The sequence below is a fragment of the Nerophis lumbriciformis genome, linkage group LG39 (assembly GCF_033978685.3).
Source record: "Nerophis lumbriciformis linkage group LG39, RoL_Nlum_v2.1, whole genome shotgun sequence".
In the NCBI taxonomy this organism is placed as follows: domain Eukaryota; kingdom Metazoa; phylum Chordata; class Actinopteri; order Syngnathiformes; family Syngnathidae; genus Nerophis; species Nerophis lumbriciformis.
Genome location: NC_084586.2, coordinates 18,582,857 through 18,595,929, shown reverse-complemented (window position 1 = coordinate 18,595,929; position 13,073 = coordinate 18,582,857). Strand labels below are relative to the sequence as shown.

Genomic DNA, 13,073 nt, shown 5'->3' with positions numbered 1-13,073 from the left:
TTAAAAATATATATTGCTTTAGTTAAAATATTATATTTGTTATTGATGTTTATCACTATAAATAAAGAAGAAAATTCTGACTTTACACCCACAGTCTGTAATACAGTATTTTGTCATTTTGCCACATATTTTTAAAATTATTTAATCATACTTTATTTTACCCATGTAAAAAAAAAAAAAAAAAAAAAAAAAATATATATATATATATATATATATATATATATATATATATATATATATATATATATATATATATACGGTATTAGTTCGTGTTATGTTTATCACTATAAATAAAAAAGACAATTCAGACTTTACACCCACAACACGTTTGATGATTTTGATAAAAATACATATTTTAAAAAATTTTATTTATACTTTATTTTATATAATAGTATAAAAAATATATTTTTAAATTCAAATAATCCGGTTGTAGTTTGCATGTTACTATAAATAGAGAAGAACATTCTGCCTATACAACCGCAAAATTAATGTAACATAATAAATACGTACAACCTCCGAGGACAAAGCTCCGAACTCCCAGTCTGTGGAACACTCTCCCTGACCACCTGAGGGCACCACAGACTGTGGATGCTTTTAAAAATGCTTTTTTTTTTTTTTAGATTTACGTGTGCTAGTTCTAGTTTTTGTTTTTATTTATTTTTGTAATTATCTTTTTTTTTTTTTTTAATACACTGTAAGACTTTGAGGTTGTTTGCTCAATGTAAAGTGCTTTTTACAAATACAATCTATTATTATTATTATTAAAATGTAATTATATTATATTCATGTGTTAAAAAGACTGATGCATGCTGGGAAAAGCTGCCTTGTGCAGGCGTACCTAATGTTGTGACCAGTGAGTTGACGTCTTCTGGCATCCTTTTGACCCCCCTGACGACGAGCGCGGGGAAACATCTGATTGGTTTGAGTCAGCCGACGGCGTGATTGGATGGTGAGGTCGCTACCAAAAAGTCACTCAAGCCACGTCCTTCCTCTCCACTCAGATTCTCACAAAACTGCCTCATCGGCGTTTTTCTAACGTACAAAAAACATCCCAAGGTCTCCGCTAACGTTCAGTAAACCATCGATCGGGTGATTAAGTGCGTCGTAGCTTTAAGAGCGTTTCTAAGCGACGTCCGGTCAAATAAGAAATGATCCAACTCACGTGCTGCCGTCTTTGTCCTTCCGCAACACCCGTGGCTGTAGGCGACGTCCACGTGACTCTGTATGGCCTCGTGAGTATTAGTAGGGTCCTTAGCTTATACTCTGATCTCGTCGTCCTCGTCGTCCATGAAGGAGAAGTCCTCGTCGCCGCGCGGCGAGCTGTACTTGGCGCTGTCCGTGTCGGCGTAGTGTTGCAGGTGGTTGCTCGGGTCGTACGCCGTTTTGTCCTCCGAGACCGAGCCGGCGCTGGACACGGAGCAGCTGTCAAGGTGCTGGGCGTCCCTGGCGTGCAGCTCGGGGGTGTAGGGCGCCTCCGCGGGGTACATCATGCGGGGCGGCCTGGCGGGCGGCCGCTGCTCCTCCGCCGCATCGTCGTCGATGAGCGGGATGTGCGACGGCGAGCCCTCGCTTCCTTTGCCTTCCTCGAAGCCCAGGTCCACGTCCTCATAGTCCTTCTTCTCCATCACGCTCAGGATGTCCCCCAGCATGGACGGCCCCAGGTCGATGTGGAATGACATCATGGACTCGGCGTGCTTTAAGGCGCCGCCTTTAGGCACGGACGGGGGCAAGTCGCCCAGGTCGCCGAAGTTCCGCTCATCCAGCTCGGCGTCGAAGGTGGCGATGGCGGCGGCGCCGTTCGCCGGTTTAACCTCCACCTCCACCAGCTTCTTCATGGGGTTGGAGGACACGCCTCCTCTCCCGCCCTCCTCGTTGAGGTACGGCAAGGATATGGCGTTCTTCACGAAGTTGGCCGGCGCCACGTTGCCGTACTCGTACTTGTCGCCGCGGTTGACGGACTGAGAGCGCCGGCTGCCTCGGAAGGTGCGGGCCAGGAGTCCCGCCTTGGGGCCCGGCGAGCCCTGCTTGGCGTCGCCGTCGGGGCCCTCGCCCGACCGCGTGCTGAGGAAGGACGTGTCCCCGAAGGCGTCGCCGCCGCGGCCCACATGCATGGTGTGGCGGAAGTCCCCCAGCGGCGCGCTGATCATCTCCGCCGTCAGGTCGGCCCTGGAGCGCCGCTTGGACTGGTTGGACTGGACCAGCTGCTTGAGGATCGGCATGGTGGACGTGGGGGGAGTAAGACCTCGCTTTCTGGGCACGTTTGTCAGAGAAACTCCATCACTGTCCTTCCATCCGCCTGCGGAAACAAAGTACTTTTTGTTAGGGCTGTGGAAAAAAACATATTTGTGCGACAAATCCGGTCGTGAAATTTCCTCGCTCCTAAATATTCCCAAGTCAACTTTATTTACAAGAAAAGTGAAGAGTTTGGGAACAACAGCAACTCAGCCACCAAGTGGTAGGCCGGGTGAACTGACAGATAGGGCTCAGCATAGTGCACAGTCAGTTGCTACAGAGCTCCAAACTTCTTGTGGCCTTCCAATTAGCCCACGTACAGTACGCAGAGAGCTTCGTGGAATGGGTTTCCATGGCCGAGCAGCTGCATCTAAGCCATGCATCACCAAGTCCAATATTGATGTTTATCAGTATAAATAAAGAAGACAATTCTGACTTTACACACACAGTCTGTATACAGTATTTTGTCATTTTGCCACATATTTGTTTAATTATTTAATCATACTTTATTATACCCATGTTAAAAAATATATATTGTTTTAGTTAAAATATATATATATATTTTTTTTTAAATTATATTTAAATTATATAAAAAACATATTTTCATAGGATGCACACCTGTGCGACAAATCCGGTCGTGAAATTTCCTCGCTCCTAAATATTCCCAAGTCAACTTTATTTACAAGAAAAGTGAAGAGTTTGGGAACAACAGCAACTCAGCCACCAAGTGGTAGGCCGGGTGAACTGACAGATAGGGCTCAGCATAGTGCACAGTCAGTTGCTACAGAGCTCCAAACTTCTTGTGGCCTTTCAATTAGCCCACGTACAGTACGCAGAGAGCTTCGTGGAATGGGTTTCCATGGCCGAGCAGCTGCACCTAAGCCATGCATCACCAAGTCCAATATTGATGTTTATCAGTATAAATAAAGAAGACAATTCTGACTTTACACACACAGTCTGTATACAGTATTTTGTCATTTTGCCACATATTTGTTTAATTATTTAATCATACTTTATTATACCCATGTTAAAAAATATATATTGTTTTAGTTAAAATATATATATATATTTTTTTAAAATTATATTTAAATTATACAAAAAACATATTTTCATAGGATGCACACCTGTGCGACAAATCCGGTCGTGAAATTTCCTCGCTCCTAAATATTCCCAAGTCAACTTTATTTACAAGAAAAGTGAAGAGTTTGGGAACAACAGCAACTCAGCCACCAAGTGGTAGGCCGGGTGAACTGACAGAGAGGGGTCAGCATAGTCAGCATGTCAGTTGCTAAGGAGCTCCAAACTTCTTGTGGCCTTCCAATTAGCCCACGTACAGTACGCAGAGAGCTTCGTGGAATGGGTTTCCATGGCCGAGCAGCAGTATCTAAGCCATGCATCACCAAGTCCAATATTGATGTTTATCAGTATAAATAAAGAAGACAATTCTGACTTTACACACACAGTCTGTATACAGTATTTTGTCATTTTGCCACATATTTGTTTAATTATTTAATCATACTTTATTATACCCATGTTAAAAAAAAATATTGTTTTAGTTAAAATATATATATATATATATATATATATATTTTTTTTTTTTTATTTAAATTATATTTAAATTATATAAAAAACATATTTTCATAGGATGCACACCTGTGCAACAAATCCGGTCGTGAAATTTCCTCGCTCCTAAATATTCCCAAGTCAACTTTATTTACAAGAAAAGTGAAGAGTTTGGGAACAACAGCAACTCAGCCACCAAGTGGTAGGCCGGGTGAACTGACAGAGAGGGGTCAGCATAGTCAGCATGTCAGTTGCTACAGAGCTCCAAACTTCTTGTGGCCTTCCAATTAGCCCACGTACAGTACGCAGAGAGCTTCGTGGAATGGGTTTCCATGGCCGAGCAGCTGTATCTAAGCCATGCATCACCAAGTCCAATATTGATGTTTATCAGTATAAATAAAGAAGACAATTCTGACTTTACACACACAGTCTGTATACAGTATTTTGTCATTTTGCCACATATTTGTTTAATTATTTAATCATACTTTATTATACCCATGTTAAAAAAAAAAATTGTTTTAGTTAAAATATATACCGGTATATATATATATATTTTTTATTATATTTAAATTATATAAAAAACATATTTTCATAGGATGCACACCTGTGCGACAAATCCGGTCGTGAAATTTCCTCGCTCCTAAATATTCCCAAGTCAACTTTATTTACAAGAAAAGTGAAGAGTTTGGGAACAACAGCAACTCAGCCACCAAGTGGTAGGCCGGGTGAACTGACAGAGAGGGGTCAGCATAGTCAGCATGTCAGTTGCTACAGAGCTCCAAACTTCTTGTGGCCTTCCAATTAGCCCACGTACAGTACGCAGAGAGCTTCGTGGAATGGGTTTCCATGGCCGAGCAGCTGCATCTAAGCCATGCATCACCAAGTCCAATGCAAATATTTGTTATTGATGTTTATCAGTATGAATAAAGAAGACAATTCTGACTTTACACACACAGTCTGTATACAGTATTTTGTTATTTTGCCACATATTTGTTTAATTATTTAATCATACTTTATTATACCCATGTTAAAAAAAAAATATTATTTTAGTTAAAATATATATATATATTTTTTTTTTTAAATTATATTTAAATTATATAAAAAACATATTTTCATAGGATGCACACCTGTGCGACAAATCCGGTCGTGAAATTTCCTCGCTCCTAAATATTCCCAAGTCAACTTTATTTACAAGAAAAGTGAAGAGTTTGGGAACAACAGCAACTCAGCCACCAAGTGGTAGGCCGGGTGAACTGACAGAGAGGGCTCAGCATAGTCAGCATGTCATTTGCTACAGAGCTCCAAACTTCTTGTGGCCTTCCAATTAGCCCACGTACAGTACGCAGAGAGCTTCGTGGAATGGGTTTCCATGGCCGAGCAGCTGTATCTAAGCCATGCATCACCAAGTCCAATATTGATGTTTATCAGTATAAATAAAGAAGACAATTCTGACTTTACACACACAGTCTGTATACAGTATTTTGTCATTTTGCCACATATTTGTTTAATTATTTAATCATACTTTATTATACCCATGTTAAAAAATATATATTGTTTTAGTTAAAATATATATATATATATATTTTTTTTATTATATTTAAATTATACAAAAAAACATATTTTCATAGGATGCACACCTGTGCGACAAATCCAGTCGTGAAATTTCCTCGCTCCTAAATATTCCCAAGTCAACTTTATTACAAGAAAAGTGAAGAGTTTGGGAACAACAGCAACTCAGCCACCAAGTGGTAGGCCACGTAAACTGACAGAGAGGTCAGCATTGTGCAGAAAGTCTTTGCACTGTCAGTTGCTACAGAGCTCCAAACTTAACGTGGCCTTCCAATTAGCCCACGTACAGTACGCAGAGAGCTTCGTGGAATGGGTTTCCACGGCCGAGCAGCTGCATCTAAGCCATGCATCACCAAGTCCAATGCAAAGCGTGGGATGCAGTGGTGTAAAGCACGTCGCCACTGGACTCTAGAGCAGTGGGGACGCCTTCTCTGGACTGATGAATCACAATTTTCCATCTGGCAATCTGATGGACCAGTCTGGCTTTGGAGGTTGCCAGGAGAACGCTACATTTCCGACTGCATTGTGCCGAGTGTGAAATTTGGTGGAGGAGGAATTATGGTGTGGGGTTGTTTTTCAGGAGTTAGTTCCAGTGAAAGGAACTTTGAATGCTTAAGGATACCAAAACATTTTGGATAACTCCATGCTCCCAACCTTGTGGGAACAGTTTGGAGCGGGGCCCCTTCCTCTTCCAACATGACTGTGCACCAGTGCACAAAGCCAGGTCCATAAAGACATGGATGACAGAGTCTGGTGTGAATGAACTTGACTGGCCTGCACAGAGTCCTGACCTGAAACCCCATAGAACACCTTTGGCGATGAATTAGAATGGAGACTGAGAGCCAGGCCTTCTCCACCAACATCAGTGTGTGACCTCACCAATGCACTTTTGGAAGAATGGTGGAAAATTGCTATAAACACACTCCACAACCTTGTGGACAGCCTTCCCAGAAGAGTTGAAGCTGCAATAGCTGCAAAAGGTGGACCCACATCATATTGAACCCTATGGGTTAGGAATGGGATGGCACTTCAAGTTCATAAGTGAGTCAAGGCAGGTGGCCAAATACTTTTGGCAATATATATATATATACATATATATATATATATATATATACATATATATACATATATATATATATATATATACATATATATATATATATATATATATATATACATATATATATATATATATATATATATGTGTATATATATATATATATATATATATATATATATATATATACATATATATATATATATAAATATACATATATAATATATACATACATATATATATATATATATATTAGAGATGCGCGGTTTGCGGGCACAACCGCGGAGTCCGCGGATTATCCGCGGATCGGGCGGATGAAATAAAAAAAAATTAGATTTTATCCGCGGGTCGGGTCGGTCGGGTGGTTGAAATAAAAAAAAATTAGATTTTAAATAGATTCAGGCGGGTGGCAGTTAAACCAATTGGGAAATATATATACATAGTTAAATGTTGTTACCCACATACGAAAAACGAGCAGGCACCTGCAGCATATGCCACAACAGAAGAAGAAAAAAGAAAAGAGATGGACACTTTTACGGAGCGGAGAAGGGACGCCTCGCCGGGGTCCGGGACCGAGGCCCCTTCCCCCGAGAGGGCCCCACCGGGAGCCGTAGCTGAGGCGATCCGCGAGAAGGGCCCGACGCACGTCCAGGGTCACCACCGCGCCCACCGCACCGACACCCCGCCTCGTCCGCCTTCGCCGCGGCCGGCGTCACGCCCAGCAGGTAAGCAGCTTACCTGCCCGCCACCCCCGTGGCCGGGGGCTCGTAACAGGGGTTACTCCGCGCGCTCCGCCCGCGCAGCTTACCTGCCCGCCACCCCCGTTGCCGGGGGCGCGTAACAGGGGTCACTCCGCGCGCAGTGCGCTCACGAAAGGGGTGGGGCTCACCCTGGTTGATATAGACAGCAGGACGGTGGCCATGGAAGTCGGAACCCGCTAAGGAGTGTGTAACAACCCACCTGCCGAATCAACTAGCCCTGAAAATGGATGGCGCTGGAGCGTCGGGCTCATACGCGGCCGTCGCCGGCAGCGAGATGCGCTTGGAGGTGCGCTCAGCGCGGCTCCCATATGATTGGGCACTGGTGTGCGTCTGGGTCGTGACAGCGTGGCACGCGAATGTCTGCACTGCATTGGATCAGTCTCCTTTCTTTAACAGGCAAAAGCTTTATAACCTCACTAATGCCTTGCATCGTCTATATTAGATATATAACAACGGGCGGGTGCGGGCGGATGCGGTTCTGATCAAATGTTACATCGGGTGGATGGCGGATGGTTGACGACTTTCTGATGCGGTTGCGGATGAAATAATTGCCTATCCGCGCATCTCTAATATATATACAGGTAAAAGCCAGTAAATTAGAATATTTTGAAAAACTTGATTTATTTCAGTAATTGCATTCAAAAGGTGTAACTTGTACATTATATTTATTCATTGCACACAGACTGATGCATTCAAATGTTTATTTCATTTAATTTTGATGATTTGAAGTGGCAACAAATGAAAATCCAAAATTCCGTGTGTCACAAAATTAGAATATTACTTAAGGCTAATACAAAAAAGGGATTTTTAGAAATGTTGGCCAACTGATAAGTATGAAAATGAAAAATATGAGCATGTACAATACTCAATACTTGGTTGGAGCTCCTTTTGCCTCAATTACTGCGTTAATGCGGCGTGGCATGGAGTCGATGAGTTTCTGGCACTGCTCAGGTGTTATGAGAGCCCAGGTTGCTCTGATAGTGGCCTTCAACTCTTCTGCGTTTTTGGGTCTGGCATTCTGCATCTTCCTTTTCACAATACCCCACAGATTTTCTATGGGGCTAAGGTCAGGGGAGTTGGCGGGCCAATTTAGAACAGAAATACCATGGTCCGTAAACCAGGCACGGGTAGATTTTGCGCTGTGTGCAGGCGCCAAGTCCTGTTGGAACTTGAAATCTCCATCTCCATAGAGCAGGTCAGCAGCAGGAAGCATGAAGTGCTCTAAAACTTGCTGGTAGACGGCTGCGTTGACCCTGGATCTCAGGAAACAGAGTGGACCGACACCAGCAGATGACATGGCACCCCAAACCATCACTGATGGTGGAAACTTTACACTAGACTTCAGGCAACGTGGATCCTGTGCCTCTTCTGTCTTCCTCCAGACTCTGGGACCTCGATTTCCAAAGGAAATGCAAACCAAACCAACCCAAACCATCAGTGATGGTTTGGGGTGCCATGTCATCTGCTGGTGTCGGTCCACTCTGTTTCCTGAGATCCAGGGTCAACGCAGCCGTCTACCAGCAAGTTTTAGAGCACTTCACGCTTCCTGCTGCTGACCTGCTCTATGGAGATGGAGATTTCAAGTTCCAACAGGACTTGGCGCCTGCACACAGCGCAAAATCTACCCGTGCCTGGTTTACGGACCATGGTATTTCTGTTCTAAATTGGCCCGCCAACTCCCCTGACCTTAGCCCCATAGAAAATCTGTGGGGTATTGTGAAAAGGAAGATGCAGAATGCCAGACCCAAAAACGCAGAAGAGTTGAAGGCCACTATCAGAGCAACCTGGGCTCTCATAACACCTGAGCAGTGCCAGAAACTCATCGACTCCATGCCACGCCGCATTAACGCAGTAATTGAGGCAAAAGGAGCTCCAACCAAGTATTGAGTATTGTACATGCTCATATTTTTCATTTTCATACTTTTCAGTTGGCCAACATTTCTAAAAATCCCTTTTTTGTATTAGCCTTACACAATATTCTAATTTTGTGACACACGGAATTTTGGATTTTCATTTTTTGCCACTTCAAATCATCAAAATTAAATGAAATAAACATTTGAATACATCAGTCTGTGTGCAATGAATAAATATAATGTACAAGTTACACCTTTTGAATGCAATTACTGAAATAAATCAAGTTTTTCAAAATATTCTAATTTACTGGTTTTTACCTGTGTATATATATAATATATATATATATATAATAATAATAATAATAATAATAATAATATAATATATATATATATATATATATATATATATATATATATATATATATATATATATATATATATATATATATATATATATATATATATATATATATATGTTACTGGACAGCCATGTCCTCCAAAAGGGACACAAGGTTGGTATTTTCTACTATTTTAGTCAAGTCTTTTACAAAAGGGTAAACATGCTAAACTATAGTAGGCTACTAGGAGATAGCAGCTACACAACAGCTAAGCACACAAGCTAGACATACGTCATAATCATTGCAGTGTAAAACAGCAAAATGGTCTATTTAAACAAGCATCAGACAAAAATAGTTGCATGTTACTTACACATACAACGTCTCCCAGCCAGGAGTGTACTAGAAAGTATCCAGTAACAAACGTGTCCGCGTCATTCCACTTACTGAACTCCATGAGTTCTTGTGGACACGAGGTGTCAACAAAAAAAAAATGAAAATACCACTCCCCTTCAACGTAAGGACAGCATAAGTCAATAATAAATAGGGTAGTGTTTGTTTCCAACTTTGAATATTCCCGGAATTTTGCAACCCTAGTGGCGACTATGAAAAATACGTACATATTGTCAGGTTTGGAATGGCAGAGTTATTGACAATACGATATTTTGCACTTTATGCATCTACCGTATTTTCCGCACTATAAGGCGCACCTAAAAACCACAAATTTTCTCAAAAGCTGACAGTGCGCCTTATAACCCGGTGCGCTTTATATATGGATAAATATTAAGATTCATTTTCATAAAGTTTCGGTCTCGCAACTTCGGTAAACAGCCGCCATCTTTTTTCCCGGTAGAACAGAAAGCGCTTCTTCTTCTACGCAAGCAACCGCCAAGGTAAGCACCCGCCCCCATAGAACAGGAAGCGCTTCTTCTTCTACTGTAAGCAACCACCCGCCCGCGTAGAAGAAGAAAAAGCGCGCGGATATCACCGTACGTTTCATTTCCTTTGTGTGTTTACATCTGTAAAGACCACAAAATGGCTCCTACTAAGCGACCGGGATCCGGTTCATGAAAAGACGCAATCTCTCCATCCGCACACGGATTACTATTTCACAGCAACTGATATTCCTGTGAACCGCACTGTGGATACAACGGGAGCACGTGCGGTGAATATTCGCACCACAGGGAATGAGAAGTCATCCTTCACTGTGGTTCTAGCTTGCCATGCTAATGGCCAGAAACTTCCACCCATGGTGATATTCAAAAGGAAGACCTTGCCAAAAGAGACCTTTCCAGCCGGCGTCATCATAAAAGCTAACTCGAAGGGATGGATGAAGAAAAGATGAGCGAGTGGTTAAGGTAAGTTTAAGTTTACGCGAAGAGGCCGGGTGGCTTTTTTCACGCAGCTCTGTCCATGTTGATATACGTATGTTTGTGATTGCACATTTGCGTACATTTTGGGAGTGAACAGAGTTGTTAGAACGCTGGTTTTTAATATATTATTAAAGTTTGACTGACCTATCTGACTGTTTTTTTGACATTCCTTTAGCGCAGTTAGATGCGGCTTACAACACCGGGCGGCTTATAGGTGGACAAAGTTTTGAAATATGCCGTTCATTGAAGGCGCGGCTTTTAACCCAGGGCGCCTTATGGTGCGGAAAATACGGTATTTGATTGAATATCCTTGTCAAGAAGTGTATTTGTGCGAACAGATTAAGAGTAACCCTGCAGTTCTTAGTGTGTTTTGGTCTTTTGTTATCAAACATGGCCACAGATAGCATCAAAGGGTGTTTTCCTGCTCGCTCGCCATAGAACGAGCTTCCTGTTGGCGCCCGTTGACGTGGATGCGCCCATCCTCCGTGGCCCCGCCCATCCTCCGTGGCCCCACGCCGGGCAACAAGACAAGGTAGTGGAGGACATTGAGCTCCCACATAAAAGACGCCAGCGGGCTTCCTCTCAAATATCAAAAAGATGCGAGCCTCACACCTCCAGCCATGATAGGAAACGGAGCGTTTTATGTCTTTGGGAGGCCCCCGTCCTCCCCCTCCTCGCACCATCATCATCATCATCAGGAGGATGTGACTGCAGGCGGGACAAAAGACCAAAGTATGTGTCCTGCAGGCACTACAATCCTATTCACTTCGAGGCTCTCAGCACTTTGAACACCCATTTTCTCCTCTTTCATGCAAAAACAAATGATTTAAAAAAAAGTTCCTATTTACCTTACTTTTAGGGCTATAGAGCGCACCTATATTTAAGCCCCGCCTACCACATTTTTTAAATAAATAAATATGTTTACATTTATTAGCCGCACTGGACGATAAGCCACAGTTATATACCGAGACAAAATATTTTCTAAATGTTTATTTACAATACCTTAGTTATTTCCAAACGGTGCCTGTAACACGGCAGTAAAACGCCTAACCAAACAAAACAGAAACCATCGTCATGGACCCACTCGCTGCGGAAGCTCGCTCTCCGATCAGCTAAACTGACTCAGTAACTCCACGGTGACGTTTTGGTGGATTTCGGAAACTGAAACATTACAAAAGGAATGCCATTGTAAGTTAATAATACTAACACAAAAGTGATGGTATATTCGCTAATGCTAACGACGCTAGCTTGAGTACCCTATTACGATAGCACGTACATATATGTATGAAAACACTCCTACATACTGTACATCACACATGGGACGGTGTAGGAGGTATGAATTGTTTTAGTTGTATTGGAAAATTTACAAACGTTGCTTGGGGTGATGAATGAATGAATCCTTCCGAGCAGAAACTCTGTAATGATGCTAGCTTGATTACCCGATTACAATAGCATGTACACATGCTCCGATCTTCCTTCCATATATATACACTATAACCACATATAAATATATATAAACCACATGTAAATATGTATACACTATAACCACATATAAATATATATAAACCACATGTAAATATATATACACTATAACCACATATAAATATATATAAACCACATATAAATATATATACACTATAACCACTTATAAATATATATAAACTATAACCACATATAAATATATATATATAAACCACATATAAATATATATATATATATATATAAATATATACACTATACCCACATATAAATATGTAAAAAACACAAATACATATATATACACTATAACCACATATAAATATATATAAACTATAACCACATATAAATATATATATAAACCACATATAAATATATATACACTATAACCACATATAAATATATATAAACTATAACCACATATAAATATATATATAGATACAAACCACGTATAAATATATATATATATATATATATATATATATATATATACATATATATATATATATATATATATATTTATATATATATATATATATATATATACACTATACCCACATATAAATATATAAAAACCACAAATAAATATACATACACTATAACCACATATAAATATATATACACTATAACCACATATAAATATATACACTATAACCACATATAAATATATATACACTATAACCACACATATAAACCACATATAAATATATATACACTATAACCACATATAAATATATATAAACCACTTATAAATATATATACACTATAACCACTTATAAATATATATACACTATAACCACATATAAATATATAAATATAAACCACATATAAATATATATACACTATAACCACAT

The 13,073-nt window shown here is 40.7% G+C and overlaps 1 protein-coding gene across 2 annotated transcripts in view; it reads right to left on the bottom strand.

The window, feature by feature from the left end:
- Positions 1-588: 588 nt before the first annotated feature.
- Positions 589-13,073, bottom strand: part of cdc42ep4b (CDC42 effector protein (Rho GTPase binding) 4b) — a 65,106-nt gene continuing 52,621 nt past the window's right edge. For both annotated transcript variants that reach the window (XM_061931842.2, XM_061931844.1), the window contains exon 2: positions 589-2,296. In XM_061931842.2, the coding sequence (XP_061787826.1) occupies positions 1,257-2,219 (963 nt within the window). In that variant the 5' untranslated portion in view covers positions 2,220-2,296 and the 3' untranslated portion in view covers positions 589-1,256. The remainder of the gene's footprint in view (positions 2,297-13,073) is intronic.